Below are 27618 nucleotides of genomic sequence, written 5' to 3'. Positions count from 1 at the left end.
TCAAACAGCACGCACTTGCTCTATACTAACAGAAGGACTTCTTAGGCCCCATCTCCAAACCTAGTCAGAACACAAATGAGGCAAAGTACCCATAACTGAAATGCAATTGTTTTGATGGACAGCCTTCCAAGCGATATAAATCCATGAAAAATGCATGAAAACCAATGACTGAATAGGGCGGACCCAAAACCCATGCTCTTGCAGCACCTCTTGTATGCACTCCACCCCAGGAAAATAACTTATTAGTAAAAACCCCAGGGCTGTCTAAATTGGGCTACCTGATTTACTCCAAAATGACAGTATATTTTGCTCTTTTACTGTTACATAGCATAATATAAATTATACAACATAAAAATAATGTGAAACACAACAACACTTTAAAATGATATGGTTGCTATAATACATTTCAAGAATAAGCTGTAGGTCGGCGAGGAAGGAAGAGGCGCTGGCCCAATCACTGGAGTGTGTTATCTGTGTTCTTTTCTTAATCCTCCCACCTTTTCATATTTAGTCCGCCCTATTCTTGTGGTTTCACAAGCAAAAAAAACATTAAAGCCTCACTGCAACTGGCCTTTTAAAAATATTTTACAGTGTCTTCTAACCCAGCATGCATCATACATATAATTGAAAATAGCAACAATGGAAACTGTCTTGCTAAAGTATGCAGAGTTTCACATAATTTTGTCAGCACATCTAAACCTAATATTTTTTTAGCACAATTCTCAGCCTTTTGTCACTGAAAATGATACAAAAAGAATTTGTGGAGGTGGCAGATTGGGAAGCAGGAAGTGACCAGTGTGGGGGTGCTACAGTGTAACAAGTTCTAAATGAGTTCATTCTAGGGAGAGTCCCGCATTCACAAACACATACAACTAACAAGCATTGGCAAAGCCAATAGATCTCGGCAATGCTCGAGTGAGTTATTGGCCTTGTCAATGTAAATGTCTTATAGCCATGTTGTCTGGCAACACATCTGCTGGTCAGCATGGATGAAAGACACTAAAAGGCCAGAATCACTGGATCTTGAGCCGATGCCGCTTCTCTTCACCCCTGTGTTGAGTTTATTCTCCTGCCCCTCCTAACACAACAAAGCATTATGTGGTGGCCAACACTGGCTACATCATAGCACTTTTTTCAGTGACTTTCAGCCATGCTGAACAGCAGATGTGCTGCTAGACAGCATGGCTAGAAGACATTCAGGCTGACAAGGCCAATTGCTTGGACATTTCCAAGATCTATTAGCTTCACCAATGCTTTTTGAGTGTTGACAGGGTCTTGCTGAACAAATGTGGAAGTAATAGTGAGAAAGCAGAGGAGCTTTGAAGGGAAGCAACGATGTGGTGTAATGGCCAGAGCTCAGACAGCCGAACTGGGGAACCAGGTACGAATCTCTGGGTTGGCTGAACAGTTTGTGATTCTGGGCCAATCACTTATGCTTTCCCCTGCGTACAACAATGAATGTGTGTTTGTGTAACGTAAAAAGTGAGCACCTAAAGCTCTCCAATACCATTGGCTGGTGTTAGTACTATGGCTAGATGGAGGATGGAACAAACAAGTGCTCCAATACCATTGGATCGTGCCAAAAAAATAAAAGCAGCAGGGACGAGGGAGTTAGTGGGGGAAACGGTTTAAGCATGGAAGCAGGATGGGATGGGGAGATGGGCAAGCAACGACAGGAGAGGGCGGGAGAAAGCAAAAATGAAGGGGTCAAAAAATACCTTATTTGAAGCAGGAAGAGCAACAAAAAGGAATGTGTCATTGTAGGAAGCTGGCTCTCTGTATACTATAACAAAATGAGGTACAGTGTGCAGAGAGTCCAGTGTATCTCCAGAGCTTTACAGAGGCTATTGTAGATAAAACGAATGCTCTTTTTTGTGGTAGTGTGGGCGAGCAGTTAGGCTTATCTGAGGGTAGTGTTAAGCATTTGTGGTGCATACAGTGGCAATAAATGAGACAAACACTCACTAAATACATTTGAAACCAATTTATAAAAATAATACTTGGTTATATTTATTTTGCAGAGCCACAGAACTTTGTCTTAGGTACATATGTTTTGCAATAGAAATACTTTTCATTGTAAAAAGTGGACACAGTGCAATTTTCAGACTTTGCAATGTTAACCTATGGGAGAAGAAAACATTCAGCATACTTATAGGCATCATCGGCTTATAAGACCAGTCTTCAAGAGTTAAGGTCAGTATTGGGCAAGGTTTAGTTCAGTATCAACAGAACACCACCAGCGACACAGGGGCGGCCGGGTCCAAGTTCGAGGTCGGCACCCAATTCAAATCAATGGGGACTGGGGCAATTGGACAGGGGCTGCTTACAGGTAACTAGCAGCGGCTTGGGGGACTAGTCTCTGGGGGTTGAGGTAAGCACTGGAAAAGGCCCAAAGTAGCACCAACACTACACTGCCAGCAGTATGGGGTGGCCAGGTGCCAACATAGCTTCGGGGGCCCAATGTAAAGCAATGGAGAAAGGCCCAATTAGAAAAGGGCTGCAAGCTCAGGCCAGGAGGCCGGTCGTAGGAAACGAACAGCTGGAGAGGTAAGTTGCGTTGCTCGGGACGTAGAGAGTTCTTTGGACCCCCTTTACTAAGGCCCAGGGGGAACGGGTGCAGGGGTGTCTTTCGGTGTTGGAAACGGCTTACCGGAGCATGTCGCGGTTGAGAGGGTCTCCATGCAGAGGCAGCAGGCGATGTTGAGGAGTCTGGGAGAGGTCAGCTCACAGTGGACTCGGGCACTGGAGTGCTGGGGAACCTTACTGGAACTGGTGAGCTACTTGCACTTGAGCCGGAGGAGTGGGGTGCAGAGGTTGAACCGAGGGCAGTCTTACGGTTCTGCAGGTCAGAGTCTTTACTTTGAAGATGGTTGCTTTTTCAACAGGTCCATTGTTCTCGGGAGATCTTGGTGTTTGTCAAAGGGAGGCAGTCCTCCTAAGGTTTTGGAGGTCACTGAGCTGCAAAATGGGTCGTCTTTTTGCGCAGGATCGTCGAGAGCTGCAGACAGATCAGGAGAGCTGGGGCAAAGTCAGTAGTTCTTTGCACTCTTCTCTGCTGGTGCGACTTCTTAGGTTGTCAGAAAAGGAAGTTCAGGGTCTGGAGATGCCAACTAAATACTAGATTTAGGATCATTACAAGGGAGTGACACATAGTGGCCAATGGGCCCCTTACCTGGGGTTTCTACATCTTCTATTAAGCCCACCTCCTGTGGGAGGGGGACACAGAACTAGCCCTGATTGGATAAGTCCCACCATCTTCAAGATGGTGGGCACTGAAATGTGTACTTCACCTTGCCTCCAGCACCTGAAGGGTGGAGTTGGCAGAGGGGGTACATCTCCTATTCTTTTTACGTTACACTGCCTGTCCTCCTACCAAAAAGGGGGTGAGGACAGGAAGGGGGCCTGCTTCATCTAACAGGAGATGCTGCAGTCACAATACAAAGGCGGCAAAGCCTTTGAAGATCTCCCCCACAGATATCTATTCCTAACCAGGGGAGGTGTGAGCATATCCACCCAGGAAAGGCATTGTTCTAGGCTTCTGAGTACACAGGTCCTCACCCTATGAGGTCCGAGCACTGTCTGGTGGTAGCAGACTGGCTTAGGCCAGTCGGTGAACACACTAAGGATTGATTGGTTTCAAGGGGGGGCTCTAAAGCATCCTCTGTGTGCAAATTGTAATAAATCTGACACTGGAATCAGTGCAGGTTTATTATGCTGAGAAGTACCAAACATCCCATACTTCAGTTAAGCCATCATGAAGCTGGGGAACTCATAATGGCGAGTGTCCAGTCCATGTACTTACTATGGCTTCTCTGGTTACAATATCCAGGAATCGCCAAGGATATTGCAGGGACATTTCTGCTCATGGAGATATGCCCTCACAGGAGCTAAAGTGCACCCTGCTTCAGGGCTAAGGCCTGCTAGAGGGGTGTCTACCTTTATCTCATGCAGTGTCTGTGGGCATGGCACACAGGGATATGTGGAAAAAACCTAGAACAGATGTGCTAGACACTGCGTGCACTGTTGTGCCCTAGGGCTGCCTTGCAATCTTGTGAATCAAAATTATTAAACAAGCCTGCTTGGAATAATTCAAATGACACTCGTGGCGAAAAACAAATCCGTTCTTTAATCAAGTTGATTGTGGATGGAACATTCTTTTCACAAATGTTATCTTCACATTTATGTAGTCCAACATAAAAGTTATAATGTTCTCTTGTTAATGTCCTTTCAAACAAATTCAATGCATTTCGGGTCCAGCGACAATCCAGGGTATTGCGCTTGATGCAAGGGAAATTCCCAGGGTGAAGTAGCGCCCGAAACCGAAAATCTGTATCCCTAGTCCGTATGTATGCGTCCCAGTATGGCTGCATCCAGAGCAATACACTGGACTGTCGATCTTGGATCTTAGCCACACAGAGCGGCATATTATCAATGAACGGCGGTAAAATGATCGCCGGTTTAGCGGCAGGAAACTGCCTCTAAAACGGCGATAATGGGCTTGATAATATGCCGTCGGGAATTCCCATAGAAGCCCATGTTACCACCAGAACATAGGCTTCTATGGGAATTCACAAGGGCGTATTATCAAGCCCATTATCACCGCTTTAGCGGCAGTTTCCTGCCACTAAAACGGCGATAATTTTAACGCTGTTCCTTGATAATATGCCCCAGAGTTCTGTACTTTCGTGATATTAAGTCCTGATGAAGTTCTCCTTGTGGGAACGAAATGCATTGGCTGAACTGTTTGTGCTATTAACCTGTGTAAAGAATGAAAATTGAAATAAAGAAGTTGATGCAACTTAAGTGTCTTGGACTTCATTGCCTGGTGCAACCCCACTTGTAGCTGCCCCTTTCATGAGCTGGAACACAGAGGTGCCATGCAACAGCTAGTACTTGGGATATCAGTGTACAGGACCACTTACTGATGAAACTGGCGTGAGCTGCAGAGCCATACGTCCGCCGTTGAAACTTTCATTTCAAAGTTCAATAATTTTGCACAGGAGAAACGTGGCTATATAATTACAGCCGAAGGCACAGGTACTTTAGAAGCTCTGACATGCCCTTAATTCAGACACTCTGTTCATCACCACCCCCTTTTCTGAATGCCCTGAGATAAAGCATACTTGTGGTCTAATTTTCCAGCTATAAACACCATTGCCAATGAGCACATATGTTGTAAACACGCACACACACACACCTAGTACCCACAAGTGTGGAAAATAAATAGAGACTACACATGTGGTAAGTAATAGCAGCCATGCACACATGCTCTAATCGGCAAATCTATACTACTATTATAAAGAGAGAACTTGCACCTTTTGGCCAGGTAAACTCGGGAACCACAGCGCCAATCTACACACCCGATACATCTATGAAAATGTCAAGGTGTGTAGATGGACATAGGCTATATAAATTAAAAAAAAAGTAAATTTAAAAAATTACGTTTGTAAACAAAGTAGTCCCCTGAAAGTAGCGCTGGCCGCTACGCGACGTGCGTGATGACGAAGGAGGAGGGCGGTGCAGTGACGAGCGGCTGTGCAGTGAGGAGCGGCGGCACAGGTAAGGAAAGGGAAAGTGAGACTGTGTGATGCAGGGGGAGACAAGAAGGAGGCAGCAGTAAATGAAAATGTCGGAGCGCGAGTGAGTCGGGGCGGGAGGGGGGCGCGAGTGAGTCGGGGCTGGAGGGAGGGGGTCGGGCGGCAGCGGGTGTACTGCCCCCAGCCCCTTTCTGCCCCAGGCAACGCTGGGGCAGGCTGCTAGTCAGCAATAAACTAACAGGACATTAAAAGGCAGAACACCACCACTGGCTAGAACGAAGCAGACTACAATGGGAGTTTAAAGCAGTGACGGGGTTGGGGGTGATTTGTGGACGAGGCAAGCACCAGGAGGTGAGGTGTGAGGGAGCAACCAGAGAGGGAGGGAGGGAAGAGGCGTCAGAAAAGAAAGTAGCAACAAAGTGTAAACCAGTGATGTGGAGGCGGAGAGGGTGATCTGTGGATTGGGAAGCACCGGGAGGTGCGAGGAAGCAAGCAACGATGGCAGGGAGGAGGTGGGGGGAGAAGCAGCAACAATAATAAAAGCAGTGATGGGTCAGGGGGTGATCTGTGGATGGACATGAGTGCAGGTGGGAGGAGACCGGTAAAAGCACGAGCACTGTGTAGAGTGCTGAAAAAGAAAGAAAAAAGTAGGTCCTAGAATGGTTATAATAACAAGAACAGTGGATGTTTACAAGTACTTGGTCCATGCTCTAGGGGGAGGGCTAAACACAAGAAGAGGCATGACCCATGCATATCAGGGACAAATGGCGACAAAGAATATGAGACAGACATCGGAATGAGCATATGGGAAGCTGTGGGTGGGCTGAAGCCTACAGATTAAACACACAATGTCTCTTCGAGACAGCGCATGCGCTGCCTAGCCAAGACCTAAAAAGGGACACTGTTTAAATTGGACAATAAATTTTGGAATAATAAAATGATATAAGTGGTTTATATATATAGCATGTGTCACTATGTTAGTTACAATTACGTAGCACAACTAAGAATCGGGTCGGATCAGCCACACTTGCGTCTTTGCTCGGCCAGTTTATTGGGCTGATTTGAGTTGAGGTTTAGGAGCAATGTTCTTACTTTTTCTTTTTTTTATTGCATCTTTTTTGGGTACCACCTTTGAACAGAAAAAAAAATTGCGCACAAAACCAAGGAATCACGGGGCCCCTCAAACAGCAAGTAGATTTTCGCTGATATTTCCAATGAAGTTGATTTCAGATTCGTTACAGCTACAATAAATACAGTGCTACAAAACTCCCCCAAAACTGTCTCAGTCACTTGCCCATAATGAAACTACGAATCGGAAAGTCTGGACCCGGCCGCGACAGATGCGGGGCCCTTTTTTGTGGCCATTTTCTATCAGAAATGTTCAGAGAAAATGAAACCCCGCCTCAACTCGTTTGAACTTTCTTTTTCGAAGCCAGCGCCGCGTCCCCGCGCCTCGCGCGCTCCCCTCCGAGAGCTGTTGCCGAGGGGACGGGGAGTGCTGTTGCCATGGCGAACGCACGGCTGCTCCCGCCAAGAAGTTTGTCAAGGATGGCAAAGCAGCGCGGAAGGAACACGATGAATTACCAGTCTGAAGCTTCTTCCGCCCTTCTGGTGAACTCTGTCAGTACCTGAATGTCAGGAGTAATGAGGCAGGATAAACTCTGAATGCTGCGGCGCAAGGAACTTCTGAGGTAGAAGACACTTTCAGGGCGAGCACACTCCCCTCATCCGGCTCCAGATAATTAACATTTCCAATAATGAGCGTTTTCATCGAGAACCTACATTAATTGTGTTAGTTTACCCCCTTTCATATTTCTGAGATTGATGGGGGAGAAGGGGACGGATCTATTGGGAAATCAGCAGGTACCCGACAGGCCCGGGCCTGTCAGCCATTTTCCTGAAACCCCCATAGGGCCAATCCATCTCTGCTGATGTACTAGAAACCGCCCCCGCTGATTAATTAATTCATATGAGCCCGTCACAGCCATGTTGTGGCAAACAGAGGGTCCCCTCTGGCCTCTCGCTGCTTCAGTTGCCATTATCACAAACCACCAAGCGGTCCCTCGGGGACTGGATAGCCCACGGAGGAGGCCTGGTTCCCAGAGAGGCAGGAGAGCAAGGCGGTAATGGACCTCTCTGGCAGACGGAGAGGCCACTGAATGCATGGGGAGCCGCGCGCATCACAGCACAACGAGCACTGCCCCGGGGAATGCGAAAACCACAGATAAGAGAACAGCAGGAATCAAGCACATTTTGTTCTGCAGAAGGCGGCCGGTGGGCAGGTTAACGCGGGTGACTGTATCTTGCTATGGTAATACAAGCAGAAAAAAATGGATATTTGTACCCTAGGTCACAAACAGCAGGCCTGGGAAGGGTGATCAGAAGTGCAGATGCACACTTATAAGCCCTGCAGGTGTCTAAAGCAGGGGTGTCCACAGTAGGTTTAGGAGGGCGGTCTGTACAAGAGTTTCAGGGTAGCTAATGGCTATGGATATGAGTCCCATGAAGATTGGTTGTATGCCTTATGTGCCAAGCTTATTTGGCTACCTTGAAAATCTGGCATGGACCTGCCCCTCCTGAACCACAGGTAGACACTCCTGGACTAAAGGTTGCTTTCTTGGGACTAATGACGAACATGGTGAATTGGGGGAAGTTCTTTCAGAGTATATTAATTACCACAACAAGCCAACCCAACCTTCAAAGTCCTCCCTGGCTAATGCCCAGTGGCCACCATCATGATTTCTGTCCGAGTTGTAGCATAACGAGATTCTACATAATGTCAACAGAGACAAGCACCACAGGGCAAGTGATTAAAAACTACCCCTCCGTCAATCACCCCCCCCCCCCCCACTACCTACACCTCCATACAGTCAATCTGTATGTCAAGCTCGAGACACAGCAGGTATATAAGTAAATCACAATTACACCATGTGATTTCTTTCATGAGACCTAGAATTTTATCCAGTGCATTCACCCGGTAGGTTGCTCTCCTTGCAGGTAAAATCCAAAGTGCAAAGAACACGTAAAGTAGCATTACACTTTTCATTTGTTCATTGTGTCCCAACCGAGTGCATGACAAATCCGGATTGTAAAACAAATAGGTGAGAGTCAGCAGACATCTGTAATGTCCCTTCCTCTTCCATAGCCATCGTTTACTTCTGGGCATCCCTATGCGCAACCCCATAAGCAGCTTCCCCGGCTAAATCCATCCTCCGATTGTGCCAAACACGAGCAATGCACTTCCACGAAGACCTATGCGAATAAAGTTTTACACTCTGCACCCCCACAAAAGAAGACACAAATCACTCAAGGAAACACACTACCAACCAGTGTCTTAGTCTGGTGCCTAGAAGGTTTGCCTTCCTTGTCTTGGAATGCCATCCAAATGTCGCTCACCACAAGTACCCCGGATCCTCCTGGATCCGAAGCAACAACTTTACCACTCCTGTGCTCACAGTAACAACGCTCCAGGCTCCACGTTCTCTGCACCATGAGGCTGCTTCTGTGAATGCCGTTCTGTGATCCTACATCAACACCCTGGCGTTTTTTACCCTCTGTTTTCCTGCCGTCTCCCTTCTAAACCACCAAACTATACCAATCGCCGGGCTGGGACACTCCACTATTTGCAAAATAAATTTGAATGGTACGTGACCTCTGGTACGCTCCTCCTCAGCTAAACTGGTGAGAGTGCCCAGATTTAAAAAAAGTAAGTTCTGGAGGAGGCCTTTTAGTGTCGCAGCGGCACGGATTTGGAATCAACTCCCAAATGATCTCAGACAGATGGAAGATCTGATGCAGTTCAGGAAGAAACTGAAGGCTTGGCTCCTTCCCAGAGCATAACTTTAGTTTTTTTAAATCTGAAATGGAATACCATCTTTTTTCTCACTGCACTTGGGCTCAATAGACCACACGTATCTCAGTGCCAGGATAACCGTAGGGTCGCAGTGCACTTTATAAGTTTTGCTAACATTAACTATTTCTGTTTGCCACCGCCACTCTGAAGGATCGCTCTATTTTCATGATCACCCCCATGCAATCGCACTTACACCCATTACCAAATAATTCTCATTGATTCTACTTTTGTCGCACAATTTTTTACTGTGCACCCCCGCTCTCTCTTCCGTGGTTCAAAAAGACTACCTTCAGGGTTGTCACGTATTGCACAAAAACCCAACCCCTCCAACACTCAAATCAGGAGAAACCGCGTCTCAGGGAAACTCATAAGGATCCGATTAGAACTCACCACTTCATCATTACACTGTGGGCAAATGTGTACCAGATGCTACTGTTTGCCATGAACTATCAGGCCAATTAATAGGGTGCAATGGTAACACATGATCTACACCCTCTTACCACCCTATCAACTCTGTCCACCAATAAGTTTCAGGGAGCACACGCTTCGTTGCGGACACTTCTGCTTGTCCTCTGTGGGTTCCATCTATGAGTTTAGATGACATCTGTCTGGATGGCATACATTATACCAGGCCACTGCACATCAGAACCACTTGCAGTCGTACTGGGCAGACCTGGAACTCCTGCAAGCCATCAGAGTCTGGGAAATGCCTATGCAGATGGAGTGTGTTTGGCTACAGGTACAGTGTGTGCTATCAGATTGCGGCTGTCGTCATCACGTGCTTGTGCCGTCATTCTCAATGGGTCTTCCCTTTCCCATGACACATACGCAGGGCTTTAAGTGGGCTGGGTCTCACCGGAGCTGAGCACCAGCAGTTTTTTTAAAAGGGAGGGGGGCTGGAAACAGGTCTCTTTCGGGCTCTGTTTAGTACTCTGGCACAGGTAGTCAGTGACAGCAGGCACTCACACTGCTCACTTCTCACCAGAGGAGAAGCTACGTCATGACGTCATTCCAGGTGAGTGTTGTAGGGTAAGGTAAATCCTTTAAAGTTTCATTTTCTCTCTGGAAAATAGTTGCTGCTTATTTATCATATGCAACTAACAACCATTGACAAAGCCAATAGTCCTGACTTGTTTTAGGTATGATGTTACTTATTAAATCATATATGGATGCAGTGACAGAAACAGCCAAATACAAGGCGGGCAGAACACTATGCTAAGCAAAGGTTTTTAGCTCACGTGTTTTTAAGCCACACTCTTAATTATATTGGCCACGCCCCTTTGAGAGACCCCCAGTTGTTTCATGCCACGCAGATCTCGGCTGTAACATCTTCCTGCTTCTTTCAACTGCGCAGGATCCGTAAGATCTGTCGATTTCTCACCAGAGAGGCACTCATTTTAGTCATCTTGGCCCTTGTCATCTCCAGGGTTGACTTTGCAAACATCTTATATGTGGGGATCCCTGCCTACCAGCTCCAAAGACTCCAACTGATTCAGAATCAGGCCGCCCGCTTAGTGTTCCACCAACCTAAACACCAGCATGTCTCCCCACTCTTGAGGAGCCTCCACTGGCTTCCAGTGGCCAAACGGTGCTCCTTCAAACTCGGATGCACTATTTTCAAATCTCTCCACAATCGGGCACCCACTTTTATTTCTTCCAAGCTAAAGCGGTATTTACCAACCCGTAACCTACGCTCCTCCGCCGACAATCTTTTGTGCATTCCATACACCCACCGCAAGAAACATGGTGGCCTGCGCTTCTCTTTTCTAGGCCCTTCCTTTTGGAATTCTCTTCCTTCCTCCTTTCGTCACTGCCCCTCTTATGAGCTCTTCCGTAAGACTTTAAAAACCTCTCTCTTCAAAGCTGCCTTTGAGTAACCACCTACCCCATGTCCGCTGTGTTTGTTATGAGCGCCAAGGAACCGTCTCGGTGTACGTGCGCGGTATAAGATTTTTAACATAGCATAACATAACAACACTTAAAGCCCTGCATATACGTATAGCATCAGTGCGTGTACAGAGCCCCCTAACATATCCTGGAGCAGGGATTCCTCACGCGCAGAGAGTGGGTGACTGCTGTCTGCTGCGCTCTGTCGCTCTTTCAGAGCGATGCATCTTCCGTGCTCCGTGAGGAGATCTGAATTCCCCTCTTCATGGTCTCCAGGCCTGTGACGTTGTTCAAGGACCTGGCTGTTGGTATTCAGGGGCCGGACTCTCTCCTTGCTCTAATGGCTGCTCTGCCCTTCATCCCTTCTGCAGCGCCGGCCTGCTGTGCCAAGTAGTCTCCATCTGCTGGGTGCCTGGCAGGCCTTCCGGGGTGCCCTGCCCACATGTGGCTGCCTCGAACCTGAGATCTCAGCTGTGCCTCTGGGGTGCCTCGGATTGTGTTACGTCATCTGCATTTGTTTATGAGCAGTGTGGCAACGTAGGGTCGTCTGCACGCCCTCAATATGCAATGGGGATTGTCTTTGATCTACTGCATAGAGTTGTCTGGTTGTTAATTAGTCGTTTAGTAGCCTGTGGAAGAGTTATTTTTCATATGGCTTCTCCTTTGTTTTTTTTTACAGGTGTTTTATGAAAATAAACTTCTTTTGTAATAGTTGTGTTCAGGTCAGGGACGCTTTCAGTGGGAGTCATTACAGTACTTGATAAATACATATAATTCAGTGAGGTGTGTAAGTAAAGGCATCTGAGACTCAATGCCTGGTGTTGTAACACACGTGAGTGATAACAGTGACTGGAAAGAAGTCTGATGAGTGAGAGGTGCACGGGGCTGGTCCATGAGTGAGACAATGGCTGGAAGATGAAGGGGGTGGGGGGGGGGGTGGGGGGGGGGGGGTTCCAGTGTTTGGTTCCTGAAAGTCCAGTGCAGTGAGATGAAGCAGAGACAGAAAATTGTCCCCACCGCCTTACCTTTGGAGTACCTGATTCGGGATGCTGTCTGGCATCAGTCACTTGCCTTTGTCGCATGTCATCTTTGCTCTGTGTTATCCCCTCTACCTTGCTGCAGTGTGCCTTCTGCTTGATAGGTTTGATTCTATCTGCAGCCTTTGCAAAGATGGGAGAATAATCAGGAGAGTGGAAGGCTGAGGGGGTCACTGCACCCTCTCCAATCCTTTCGCGTGAATGCTAACATCCCTGTGCCCACCCGGTCTAACTACAGTCAAGCCACTTACACCGCGTGTCATATGCTGGGCCACTGGAGTTATGTAGTAAGGGACAATCTAATAATGCAGCAGGGGCGGTTAAATTATGCAGCATGAAAGGGAAAATTATGCGGCATAATGCACCATGTTTTGTGATAGTATTACTTCCTTATTTTGTCATCTTTACATAGGTTAGCACTGTCTTGGCAAAGATTTCACATTATTAGTACCTGTTTAACACCCGAATACAGCCATTAGTAACTTAAAGGGACCAGTCAAGCTTTGCAAAGGGCCTTCCACTGCACAGCAGCATGTTACACACCACTTTTAGGTCGAAGCCTACCAGTCTGGTTTGCTATGGACATCTTGGGGACATTCAGAAAACTACCCTGGGAATGTATTCCGCCTGTTGTTTACCATTGGCTTTTAGTTTGTAACTCACATTTTCTGGCTTTCTATTTGCTGACTTTACTTATTTTAGGCTGTCCAGAGTGAGTTTGCCCCTCCCAAGGAGCAAAGCCTTTTCACACCAACTCCCCATGTATTGTTCCGCAGGTGCGCCTTTCTGTGAACAGGCCTGTAAATCGTGTGCCTATCTTGCCAGACTTGCTTTGCATTCAAAGTCAAAGGATCAAATGTCAGGCACTGTCTTTGAGGGAGCTTGGTGTTTCCTTTTCTTTCTTGGACTTCAAAGTGAGAGGATCTGTGTGACAAACTTGCTGTATACCGTGGGTGGGAAAGGGCTTATTATCGAGCACACAACATGTAAATCAATTGTGCAAGTATTTCAAAACATACAAGAATTAGGAAGGCACACATGAAGCACATTGTTTGTTAATTCTGAAGTATGTTGGAAACAGATACTTTAATATGGTAAAAACAAACCAATACACTAGATGATATAACTTCCACACATTATTGTTTGCGTGCTGTAAAGTTTTATTAGTAAACAAAACCTGTATGTCTGTGCAAATGTAATAGTCATTTCAATTGGAAATGTGTTGTCTGTAATGGTAGTGTGCTACCACAGCATGCATACTCCACTCTACTCTGTACCACTCCACTGCACTCTACTTTGCACTCTCCACTTTACACCACTCTAGTACACTTCGTACCACTCCACACTACGCCACTGCACTCTATGCCTCTCTACTCTACACCACTCTACTCTAAGCCAATATATTCTACACCACTACACTTTTCACCACTGCACTCTGCACCACTCCAATTTACTCTACACAACTCCACTCTACGCCACTCTGCAACCCTTACGCTCTACGCCACTGCACTCTATGCCAATTCACTGTACACCAATGCACTTTACTCTGTAACACTAAACTCCATGCCTCTGCACGCTATGCCAATCCACTGTACACCAGTCTACTCTGCTCTGCATCACTACACTCTATGCTCCTGCACCACTTTACTCTATGCCATTACACCTTACACCACTGCACTCTACTCAGAAACAATCAACACCACAGCACTCTATTCCACTCCACTGTGCAACTGCACTCTATACCACTCTAATCAGTGCAACTGCACTCTTTGTCACTTCACACTATGCTACTGCACTTTACTCTGTGCAACTGCACTCTACACCACTCTACTCTACACCACTGCACTCTACAACACTCTACTCTGCAACACTGCACTCTCGGCCACTGCTCTCTGTATCACTCCACTCTACGCCATTGCACTCTCTGCCCCTCTACTCTACATCACTGCACTCTAAGCCTCTGTACTCTATGTCACAGCACTGTATGCCACTCTATTCTGCAGCACTGCACTATACCCCACTGCCCTCTATGCCAATACACTTTACTCTGTAACACTAAACTCTATGCCCTTGCACTCAACACCACTTTACTCTATGCCATTACATTTTATACCACTGCACTCCACCCAGAAACAATCTACTCTATGCCACAGCACTCTATGCCACTGCACTCTACGTCACTGCACCCTACTCTGTGCCACTGCACCCTCCTCTGCGCCACTGCACCCTACTCTGCGCCACTGCACCCTACTCTGCGCCACTGCACCCTACTCTTCACCACTGCACCCTACTCTGCGCCACTGCACTCCACGGCACTCTACTCTACAACACTGCACTCCTGGCCACTGCACTCTGTATCACTCCCCTCTATGCCATTGAATTTCTGCCACTCTACTGTACATCACTGCACTCTAAGCCTTTGTACTATATGTCCCTGCACTGTATGCCACTCTACTCTGCAGCACTGCACTCTACTATGCACCACTCTAATCTACGCCACTGCATTCTATGATGCTGCATTGCACGTCGCTGAATTCTATACTGTTGCACTCTATGTCACTATTCTCTCTCTGCAGCACACTACGCCAAAACACTCTACACCAGTCCACTCTACTCTATGCCACTCCATGTCTCTGCACTCTACACCACTCTATGCCAATGCACTCTATGCCAATGCATTCTGTACCACTATACTCTGCAAAACTCCACTCTATGCCACTGCACTCAACGGCACAATATTCTTCTCTGCACCACTCTATGCCACTGTACTCTGCCCAACTCTATTCCACTGCACTCTGTGCCTCTCTACTCCACTGAACTCTATGCCACTGCACTATACATCACTGCACTCTACACCATTGCACTCTAATTTATGCAACTGCATTCTACAATACTGCATTGTACGTCACTAATGCTATCCCACTGCACTCTACACCACTATACTCTGCAACACTCTATGTCAATGCACTCAACATGAGTCTACTCTCCACCACTCCAGTGTAGGCTACTGTACGCAACTCCACTCTATGCCTCTCTAATACTCAACACTCTATGCCACTTCACGCTATTCCACTCTAAGACTCGGACTGCTTGTCTGCACGCTTACAGTGTCTTAGACTTCTTGTCTGCGTGCTTACATTGACTCAGACTTCTTGTCTGCATGCTTACAGTATACAAGAACACCCTGAAGAAGCTGCTATGCAGCATTGTAAATTATATACAGCAACCCAACAATGTACACAGTCACAACAATGATCCCTACTGTGGTTCCTTGAGGAGCAGAATCACACTGTACCTGGTGGGCAGGAGAAGAGGAGAGACACTGCTGGAGCACCAGCGTGTGATCTTCACACAGGTCCTTGCAGCTTGAGCCAGAGATGATCCCTTTCTTGTACTGATCACACTGGGGAGAGAAGGGAAAATACCAGTTTAGAGATGCACAAAATCCTAGTCTTCACAGTCAGATTCAGGCGTACTAAAGTGCATCGCTTCTGTATTGCAGACTCCCCAATGTGGATCAGTAGTGTAGGACTGACTCTTCAATGTGCATCATTAGTGTATGCCTGACTCCCCAATGTGCATCAGTAGTGCATAACTGACTCTTCAATGTGCATAGGTAGTGGATGCCTGACTCTCCAGTGGGCAACAGTCATGCACGTCTGACTCTCAACTGTGCATCGCTTCTGTATTGCAGACTCCCCAGTGTGCATCAGTAGTGTACGACTGACTCCCCAATGTGCATCAGTAGTGTGTGACTTACTCCCCAATGTGCATCAGTAGTGTATGACTGACTCCCCAATGTGCATCAGTAGTGTATGACTGACCCCCCAATGTGCATCAGTAGTGTATGCCTGACTCTCCAGTGGGCAACAGTAATGTATGACTAACTCTCCAATGTGCATCAGTAGTGACGTTTGACTCTCAACTGTAATCAGTAGTGTATGCCTGGCTCTCCAATGTGCATCAGTAATGTATGACTAACTCTCCAATGTGCATCAGTAGTGTATGTCTGACTCTCCAATGTGCATCAGAAGTGCATAACTGACTCTTCAATGTGCATCAGTAGTGTATGCCTGACTCTCCAGTGGGCAACAATCATGCAAGTCTGACTCTCAAGTGTGCATCAGTAGTGTATGCCTGACTCTCCAATGTGCATCAGTAGTGCATAACTGACCCTCAACTGTGCTCATTAGTGTATGCCTGGCTCTCCAATGTGCATCACTTCTGTATTGCAGACTCCCCAATGTGCATCAGTAGTGTACACATGACTCTCCAATGTGCATCAGTAGTGTATGCCTGACTCTCCAATGTGCATCAGTAGAGTATTCCTGACTCTTCAATGTGCATCACTTCTGTATTGCAGACTCTCCAATGTGCACCAGCAGTGTACGCCTGACTCTCCAATGTGCATCGGCAGTGTATGCCTGACTCTCCAATGTGCATCAGTAGTGTAAGCTGAACTCTCCAATGTGCATAGGTAGTGTACGCCTGACTCTCCAAATGGGTATTGGTTCCATAGGTATGACTGTCCAATGTAGGTCAGTAGTATATAACTTACACTCCTGTGTGCATCAATGGTGTATGCCTGCCAAACTCTCCACGGTGCATCAGTACTGAATGCCTTACTCTCTAATGTGCATAGGAATTATATGCATGATTTTCTAATGTGCATTAGAAGTCAAGACCTGACTCTACAATATACATAAATAGTGCATGCATGACTCTCCAATGTGCATTAGTAGCAAGTGCCTTACTCTCCAATGTGCATAGGCAGTGTAGACCTGACCCTCCAATGTGCATCAGTTCAGTATGCCTCACTCTCAAATGTGCATCAGTAGTGTGTGCCTGAGTTTCCAATGTCCATCAATAGTGTATGCCTTACTCTCCAATGTGCATAAGTAGCATATGCCTGATTTTCCATTGTACATAGGTAGTGTATGCCTGACTCTCCAATGTACATAGATTGTGTAACCTGACTTTCCAATGTGCATCAATACTGCATGGATTACTCTCCAATGTGCATCAGTTCCACATGCCTAAGTGTCCAATGTGCATCAGTAGTGCTTACCTTACTGTCCACTGTGCATCAGTAGTGCATGCCTTACACAATAATGTGCATCAGTTCCATATGTCTGACTGTCCAATTTGCATGAGTAGTGTATGCCTGGCTCTCCGGTGTGCATTAGTAGTGTATGCCTGACTCTCCAATGTGCATCAGTCTCATATGCCTGACTCTCCAATGGGCATCAATTATGCATGCCTGACTCTTCAATGTAGATCAGCAGTGTATGACTGACTCTCCAATGCGCATCAGTCTGTAAGCCCGACTTTCCAGTTCCGTAAGCCTGACTTTCTAATGTGCATCAGCAGTGCATGCCTGACTTGCCAATATGTATCAGAGCAGTGCGCCTAACTCTCCAGTGTGCGTTAGTAGTGCATGCCTGCCTGACTATCCAATGAGCATGAGGTCTGAATTCCTGACTCTCTAATGCGCCTCAGTAGTGTATGACTGACTGCCCAAAGTGTATCATTGCCCTAAACCTGACTCTCCAATGTGTATCAGTAGTGTATGCCTGATTTTCCAATGTACATCAATACCGTAGTGTGCATTAGTTCCGTATGCCTGATTTGCCAATGTGCGGCGTATATATTGAGGGCACTTAGTAAACCTCAGCTTGTGGGCATCAGCTGTTCCTGTCTCTACAGAGATGATAAGCAGAACTGACAACCTTTAATCATCAGGACAAGCCTTCCTGGAGGCATTTTAGACAGATATGCTAATGAGGTGTCGAGAGCTATTGGCCGCAGAGGACTATTCAGCTTCTGCAAGCTTGAGGAAGGACACCGCTTCTAATTAAACCAAAAACACAGACCCCTGGCTGTTTGTTGCTCTTTTCAGAAAGCATCCTTTACACATTTACATATTTTGAGGTGTATTTTATAGTGGTGTGTGAATTAATGGAGTTTAGTAGATGGATGTCCAACTTGAGTCATGGAGGTCTGCTCGATGCTAACGTATTAGGATAGCTACATGAAGTAAATGTTCATATCATTAATAAAAATGGTGCACATTTCCAATCAATCAAAATGGAACTCATTAGCTATACAATTGTTATCCTGAAAATCTAGCTTTGATATCTATATATCTATCTATCTATCTATCTATCTATCTATCTATCTATCTATCTATCTATCTATCTATCTATCTATTTATCTATTGCACTCTATCTATCTATCTGGTGCCGTTGTCGTTTCATATATCCAACCAACCAGGGACGGCTCCTGTCGCCTCACTTAAATGCTCCTGAGTTGAAAAATAAAATGGTAATTCATTACCATTTTATTTTTTATCCGCCCGGCCTGCGCAGACCGTCAGGATAGAGCCGGCCTGCTGAGTGACAGCAGCAGCGAGAAGGGTGGGATGTCTATTCACTGTTTAAAGTGTGCATGTCTCTTTGACTGACCGTGTTGCGACAGCCAGCCACACATACGCACTTTAAACAGCTCTAACTCAGCTGTCTTGAGACAACTGGGTTAGAGTCAGTTTAGGCCTCCAGAGCACTGTGGAGCACTGAGTGAGGCTGCTCCCTCCAATCCGGGCCCTGCTCTCATGCTGGTGAGCAGTGCCCAGGATTGGTCAAGGGAGTTTCCTAGTGGCTGGCCTGCACTCGCGACGAGGACGTCTGGAGCGAGTTGGTGCTATCGAGTTCGGTAAGGGTTTATTTAATTACAATTTTTTATTTACGCAAATGTGCACCCCCTCCCCTCCCTGTAGATGCCAGCCGCCACTGTATCCAATCCTGTGCAAAGAACTGGCCAAGTCACTTGGCAGATGTGTCTGCGATGCACCCAGAGCAAAAATACATCTGGATAGAGATGTCTTAGAAGAGTAATGCAAAAATAACTGCTAAAAACCAAGGACCGTGGTCTTGAGAACAGAGGCCCAATCTGCTGATCACAAGGTTTGTGAAACATACACTGGTTTGTAACTCTTATAGGGCCCTGTGGCAGGGAGAACACTTTTCACAGCATCGGAAGTCTGTCGGTGAGCTTGGAAAGATGTGTGGAACCAACAGAACACACTAACCGTTCAACAGATGGGGTGTCTCTCTAAAAAACACTGAGACCCGGGGTCCACAGAGGTACAGAAGGACTGAAACAGCCTTCAGCAGTACGGAGAACAGAACCCCCACCATGCTTTGCGTGGCAAAACGCCAGCTGACGTCAAGAGAACAGGAGCCATGTGGCCAATTGCGCCTAATGCAATGAGGGGAAGCCAGACATCCCTGCCACTGATTGCCCATTTCTGTGATCTTATCCTTTCCAGACTATGTGCCGCTGAGCTTCTAAAAACTCTGCACTCTGCCACTGCCACATACACCCTCAAAGGATCCGTCATCTCCTACCAGATCTGCTGGTTTGACCAAAAAATAAATTATTCCTAGTGAGACCACTGGCAATTTAGTTGAAGCGCACAGCACTTTGAGAATAGTATTTGAAAACTCTTGGCTCAGGTTTCTGTAGGAAATCTGGAAATTAATCTTTACAGGGATTTTAAGGTTTTTGAACCAAACAAAGACAAGACATCAGATCCCAGGAACCCAGGCTGGAGGACAGCATTACTGCCCTATATGAAGTCTCCCTTGAATGCCCCATTCCTTACCCCAAGACAGAGGCGCGTGCAATTTCCATGCGGTTAGAGATACGAAGTTAGAGAAATTCATCTTCTTTTTCTCCCACCTCCGGAGAGATTTGACCTCTTTAAAGCCAAGGAGGGCAGTAGCTTTTGGAAGCACTGCGAGTAACTGGTCACTTTGTTTAACTACATGCATTACGGTAAATATAGCGCCCCCTGGCAGTGCTCTTCATAGCATCTTCCGGGCAGGGGCGTGAGTGCCTCCCTGGCATGCAGGGTCCTCCTGGCGCTCTCCCAGGACCGCACACACGCCCCCCTGATGGGAAAGTTGCCCTGCAGACTGTCAAGGCCAGCCACTGTTATTTACTTATAGTAGGTTCCACTAAAGTAATGGCATTTGCTGGACCCCTGGCAGTGCCGGGCGGCATAAGAACCCCTCATTCTGTGCATTCCTCTCTGCGGAACGAGGGGCACTTGTTCTGCGAGGCACTTTAAATGCATGTCACCCTTTACAATCTCGAGCAGCTGAATGCAAAAAGAGGGAGAGGCAAGGTTGTTTCAAGTGTCCCATCCGCTTAGGTTGGTTTGGGAAAAAAAGGAATCTCACCCACCCCTGGTTAAGAGGCTCACAGCCCCAGCCCTGTGCACCCCACCATCACCTCATGCTAACAGATTAAATAAAAAGCGTCGCTGTCTCCTGAAAACAGCTGTTTTTAAACGCCATCTTCAGCCACGACGATGCACCTTACTGAGGTATTATTGTGCCTTAAATCATGGTGCGTTCACTTATCTCCATCTACTGCTGTAGCACAATATTTTTCCCCCACCCTCAAGTCGGAAATCCGTCAAGGCCCCCTGAAAGTGTTATCCTAAATATCTGCAATGTCAGTCACCTCTCCAGTTCATGCCTCTCCACCCTGCATCTTCTCCCCTGCGCACCGCACTGCCGGTAAGAGGTGGACAGTTCTTGCTGTATTGAACCTCAACCAGCTTTTCCATCTTCTAGCAAAGGGAACTTGTCTTTGTCTGTGCTTGTTGCCACTACACCTTCCTGACGGCAAAGAATGGGATGAACGTCCCATAGCTGGCACAACCTCAGAACATGTTAGAAGAGACTAGAATCCTCCTTTTAGAGTGGAACAAAAATTCAAAGTGGAAATTTGCAGCTACTAAAGGGGAAACAAATCAAAACTGCTAATAGGGCCAAGACACCTCCAGGTAATAGCTGCGCTTTAAAAATAAATGAACATAATAAGCATATACTATCATTCATCCTTTCTATATATAAACCAGTGATCCCAGTTACTGAGGACAGTACGACCAGGTTACTGACATGGGAGAAATACTTTGTCCTGTTGAGGGTTGCAAATGGTGAAGCGTTGGTTTACGGTAAACCAGGATCAGTGACCGGGCTTCTATGTGCTGCGCCAAGAGGCGCAGCAACAGAAAAGGGAAGCACTGTCTTGTGGACTAATAGTTATAAAAGGGTTGCCACTTAGTTACCCTCGAAATTACTACCAATTAAAGGCACCGTGTTTTGCCCATCTCTTCACTGCTCTCCCCTAGTAACTCCCATCAGGACTGATACTGACCATTTGCACCACACTCCCCCTCATTGCATTCTCTCATTATGGTTGAATAACGAGTGTTATTGACCAAGTCAATACTACTCATCGCATCAACCGTGTAAGGATAAAAGGCTGACCAGGTGCTGCTGGGATTCAGTTTTGCAGGTTACACACACATCTGTCTGGGGTGTCCTTAACCTACTGATCTATTCAGAGATGACCCACGCAGGAGGATCTGCCCTTCCTCCTCCTACTTGCTCAAGGGATCTAATGTTCGGGCCGGCTTTAGCACTGGTGGCGCCCTGTGCGACAATGTTTGTTGGTGCCCCTCAATGACCACCTCTGCCATAGATTCCCTCACTAGCACCCTTTAACAGTGCCCTTCAAGTCCCATAACCACTGTCTCTCAGATTCATTTAGTTTTATAGCGCCACTCATACCAGTGTAAGGTGTCAGAGCACTTTACATCACACACACATTGCACAGAGACAATCATAGGTGTGTAAAGCAGTGTATAGAAAATATTACATCAGACAGAACTGCAAGGTGTAGGAGTCACATGTCATGGATACTGGTAGGCAATATAGTTTGAGAGTCCTTATTCTGGAAAAGCACAAACTCAGTATTTAAACCGTAACGCCATTGTTAGGGGTTCGCTTTAATAATAAGAATTGATTTCTACTCAAATAAGCCCTTCTTGCAAGATTATCATAATGAAATCCTGGGCAAAAAGCACATATAGCTCTAACATATACCTTGCAGTTTGCATGCAGAGCTTTTACGACAGTTAACGTATGTACCGCAAGTAACAAAAGGGGCTCTGAGACAAAAGCAATAACGCACTGACCTATTTACATTACATGCACTTTGTGATATGCATGGTTCTTTGTAGTCGGTGTTTTAACCCTCTGTGCTACCTTAGGATGAGTCACAACTTCCACTAGACAAAACTCCGGTCTCTTTTCAGGAAGACTATACATCGCCAGAGTTATCTTGAGTTTGTAATTGATGCCTGAAAATTGCTACAGACCAGGAACGGGGCAGCTGGTGCTTTTAAAATGATAATATACTTGCAAAAATAATGCCCCCCCCCTAAGTCAGCACCCGGTGTGGTGGTACCAATCGCACCACCCGAGGTCCGGCCCTGAATCTTGTTGTACGTCAGCTGTGATGTTAATACGTCTCATTAAAAAAAAAGATCATGGCAAAGACAACATTAGAAGAACCACAATTTAAATAAACGGTCTTGGATGGGCAGACCACTGCCCTTTGGCAGTGGGGAACAAAACATGTCTGCCCTGGTAATCAAAACTCAGTTACACATAACATATATTTTAAATAAAACAGTACAGGTACGTTTTAGCAGACAAGTGTACCTATGTTTTAGTTTTAATGCATGTCACATAAATATATGACTCTTAATTGCGCAAAGAAACGGTACTATTGGCTATAAATTACTGTAACCTGAAGACATGGTTTAAACATGCAAGGGTGATGAAAAAAATATAAAACGTTAAAAAATGAAAACAAAAAAAACCATTGCCAGTTGGCCCACCTGCACTGCTATTTAAGTGCCCCTTTGTAAGTGGCTGTGCAGAAAAAATGCTGTCAATCTCACTCACAGTACAACAGAGTCAATGGCTGAAGTTGGCTGACCCATTGCCCTATACTGTATGCTGAGGTGGGTGAAAGGAACATGTGAGTGGCAGTATGGTGGACCAATGGCTGAAGAGCACTGTCCCACAGTCCCTCTATGTATGCATACACGTATATATATTTTCAATAATGGATATTTTAATTGTGAGGCTGGATTGAAAGCTAAATCCGTCCCTAGACCAGACCTAAAAAGATGCGTTTTAAATCCATGTTGTTGTTAATAGCCTTATTGATAGATGTTGCCCTTTTCCATGTGACCTTGTCTTTTGCTCTGGAGGCATATGCTAGATGGAGGCAATTATCCCATTATATTGACCACACATGCTAAATAACATGGAAAAAAGGCATGGGAAATGACATAGGTTGTAGTTCAAGTTCTGACTGGCCTGGCGCCACATCAGTGTGACCTAAATTCTGAGAAAAACAAGAATACCCATTATATGAACATTGATAACTGGCACAGAAAGAAAGTGGAAATTCAGTGTATCCTCTTCCTACTCACCCTCATGACCTGGGCACTCTGTTTTTGGCACAGGGTAACACATGCACACTATTCAGCAGCTCTGATAAATGAAGGTGACTGATAAACAAAGAAGCATTTATAAAGATGAATGCGCCAGATCTCTTTATGAATGCCAAACACCAGGGTTCCTGCCCTGCCTTTTCATTTAAAAATGCAGTGACATTTTTCAGCTATGATCTTTATTTCTTTCTATTAAAAACAATGTGAACACCACACGACAGTAATGAGGGTTAAAAGGAATAGCCAAATATGGCACTCCGGGGAGGTCCAGCCATCCCTGCGTGTGACGTGTTGTAGCAGTTTCATCCCCATCAGAGGGGTGGACAACATGGGCTGTGTTACACAAAGTGAGCCCAGAGGTGCCATGCTGATTTGCGTCTGTCTGTTTCTTTGGTATTACAGAAGAGGCTACAGACGCTTGCCGGACTCCTTCTGTTATACGGATTATGTGGTACAAAATGTGCGCAGCCGCAAACACAATAAGGCGCTCTCTCCTTCATGGGGACTTGGAATCCTGCAAATGAAGGCTCTTCTGCCTGCACCTGTCTGGATCAGGTCGTACTGCCAAAGAAGCTGTCAAGGACGCAATAATGGTGTGCAACATATTAGGTAGCCCCCTCAGTGTGACACCCCCAGGTTCAGGACCAGGCTTGGAACAGCAACCAGCCCTGGCAGATTGCTGCTCGACGGGTCCTGGGAGGGGGTTGCCAGTAAGAAGCATCGCTCCCGCTTTTGTTACAGGTGGCCAATATTGCAGCACTGTTGCAAAACCGTCCCCCAGTGACAAAACCGTCCCCTACTGCCACAAAACCAACAACCACCCCTCCGACTCACTGGGGAAACGCCCGGTGCCGGCTACAGCTAGTCCGGCCCTGCCCATTTTTTCTGGGACTAGTTGCACTGATTTAACCCCTTCCGTGCGGGGCTGTTTCCCCCGCTGTGCTAGGGGTGCGGGGGGCGCGTACAGCGCCCCGGTGCTCATGACGAGGTCAGCTCGTCATGAGCTACGGCGCTCCGGTGCTCATGACAAGCTGAGCTCGTCATGGCCACACCCGTTCCAATGGAATGTTCAGCACAGCAGGGGAATCAGCCCAGCATGCGAGCGTTCCACGGAACGGGCGAGGTCATGACGAGCTCACCTCGTCATGAGCACCGGAGCGCCATGTAGCTCATGACGAGCTGACCTTGTCATGAGCACCCAAGGGGTTATGGACACGCTTCAGCACAGACCGAGAGACAGAGCCCAATGGGTATTACTGCACCAGTCAGATCAGAAACTAGTACCAAAGAGCCCAACAGGGGATCATCTGAGGAGCGCAGAAGTAAGGGACTAGGCTGCTGTGCCCCTCCTCCTAGGACAGCAACCCTTCCCTGGCTTCTGTTGCACGTATGTGAAAAAAACACCCATGCAGAACCACTTGCATAGTGACCAAGTGGCCCCAAATCATTTGAGGCACTTTCAGCTAATCCAGGCTTTTCTGTTACACTATAGTTTTCCGATTAGTGCACAACCTGGCACAAAACTTTGCTTTGCTTTCTGGGACTTGTAGTGCTGTTTTAACCATTAAAAGTATAACCTTAAAAATTCAACCTTGCAAATGGGGTCTTATAAAAAAAGTCCCTATTGACTGGAGTTGTCACACATGACATGGAACTACTGGTTAGCCAGGCCTCCATGCACAGGTTAAGCCTCTGGCGCACAAGTGACTTCAGTGCGGCAGCTGGCTAGATTGTCAGCGCTAGCTTCCCATGGTTACAGCGTTCAAAGATACATTCCAGGGGCATAGCTACCAATGGTGCAGCGACACCGGGGCCCACTTTACATTGATTATTGCTGTATTTTACTATCTATTCAGGGGTCCATGGGACAATTTCCTTGCTCGCACTAAACCTTGTAACACAACAAAATGCGATTCGTAAACTGTACGTTCACTTGTAGGCAACTTGGCACTGAATAACAGATGTTTCTCGTTACCCAACTCAATGGTATTTATTTTAACATCCTCCGAAGGATGAAAGGCTGAGAGGACCCACTGGAATTTGAACCTGCGACCATGAGGTCGAACACAGGCCCCTGAAGTTGACGCATTAGCCCACTGAGCCACCAGACCCCGTGGTGCCCTTGCCGCATCACCGCTGAGATTAGCTGCCCGTGCACTGTGACCCTTGCACACAGTTTATGGCTCACTGTGAGCTGCAGCATTGGCGCGTTGTTTTTCTAAACCAGTGCATGTAAATCCCCCTCACTGCTCTCTAGAGTGGCTTCAGGAACCTGGAAGTGAAGCACAGAGAAGAACTATGGAACAGAAATTCATAAATAAATGTGGCAGAGCATTGCCCTTGGCAACCGAGTTAAGAGCGGCTATAAATAGCCAATTAATTTATTTTCATTCTCTAGAATGGCGTCAAGGTCCCTGAATAAGGTGTCGAGCTCGATGGCATAGAGCGCCCGCTGCACAGGACCGATGACGAGGACTCTATGCCCACCACAGAGGCAGTCACGAGGCCACAGCGGTGGCCACGAATGTAAGGGAAGAGCTCACGGCTGACCAAGGGGTCCGGCTCGGCTCTACGGGCCAACACTCGAGCCATGCCAGCAGAATCATTGTCATGCTACGGTGGGAGTGTGGGGTGGGGGGCTATGGTCTGAACCATTGTTACATATGTGCAGTCTGTGACAGGTGCTTAATTTGAGCCTCTCACGCCATTATTATACCTTTTGGGGCCCAGAATAGTTTGAAGTGTCACACCTGTACGAGTGCGAAGGTGAGGGGTTAGATTGGTTCTGTCATTTGCAGCGCTGGCGGGCAATGTATTTAACAATAATGCTCTGTTAGAATCATTTAGTAGAACAAACGAAACCTAAATACATTTATTAAACGAATATATATAGTTGTTTTTATCTGGGGGGAAAAAGATTGTCTGTGAAACGAGACAACAATTAAATGTTCCATTGTAACTATAATGTAGCAACATCTTGGGTGTGTTTGGGGATTTGTATTTTCAAAGATGTGTAGTCTGCAGTTATTTTTCTGGGGTACGGGAACTTTTCGGGTCCTGTGAGTAGTAGTATGCAAATTGCTAAGTAGTAGTCGGGTTACAATTAAAATAAAAACGCCCGAAAACATGTCAACCTCATACCGAAGGAAACTAATAGCGATGTAGTGCAGCGGGTTGACAGCTCAGAACTCGTGTGTGTGTAAGCTGCGGGCAACAAGTACCAGTGTGGGACAACCGAGCCTTTCATTCTTCCGATATCAATAACATACTTGCCATCAAACGGAGTAAAATTAAATCATGCTCATTGAGTCAATTATGAACCCATATTTACCGAGGCACTTTGACTATGTTTACAACACAGACCTGCGAGCAGGGGGGCATGTTCTTGCAGGCTGCCGCAGGACACCGCCCCCTCCCCGGCTGCAGGACTGCAGTAATGATCTAACAGGCGTCGATAAACAAATGAGTCCCCGCAGACAGCAGTCAATACCTGCCCGCTCGCGCTCACTCCCCGCGGCGGCCTGGCCCTGACAGCCGGTGCGGGGCCTTAATTAAGGCCGAGTGGCAGCCGGCTCGCCCGGGCGCGTGCCGCCGGCGCTCCAAGCAGCGCGCGCTTCGCGGCCGGCTGCCCCGTAATTGCATTGCTTTCTCGGCCTGCAGTCTCTCAGAGTGCAGTGTCTGCGCGTCAGCTGTCTGCAGCCGAGACCCGGCCTGACACCGGTGCGCGCCCTCTAAACGGCCCGGCGCAGCGTCTCCGCGCGCGGCTGTCACCTGGAGGACGCACACCTGCCGGCAAGGAAGGACCTGCCGCGGCTGGGCCGGAGTGCGGGTGCGGACGCCCACTAGTGCTTAATTTGTGAGGGGGAAAAAAGTGTCAGGCCGCTTGTCAGGAGGTCACTCCAGCTTGCACCAGCCATGCTC

The 27618-nt window shown here is 47.0% G+C and overlaps 1 protein-coding gene across 1 annotated transcript in view; it reads right to left on the bottom strand.

The window, feature by feature from the left end:
- Positions 1-27618, bottom strand: part of DIPK1B (divergent protein kinase domain 1B) — a 369200-nt gene that overhangs the window by 42040 nt on the left and 299542 nt on the right. The window contains exon 3 of the mRNA XM_086921040.1: positions 15610-15717. Within this exon, the coding sequence (XP_086777166.1) occupies positions 15610-15717 (108 nt within the window). The remainder of the gene's footprint in view (positions 1-15609; positions 15718-27618) is intronic.

Source organism: Lissotriton vulgaris, chromosome 5 (assembly GCF_964263255.1).
Source record: "Lissotriton vulgaris chromosome 5, aLisVul1.2, whole genome shotgun sequence".
NCBI lineage: Eukaryota > Metazoa > Chordata > Amphibia > Caudata > Salamandridae > Lissotriton > Lissotriton vulgaris.
The sequence above is the reverse complement of the archived record's forward strand: the minus strand, read 5'-3'. Positions and strand labels throughout refer to the sequence as shown.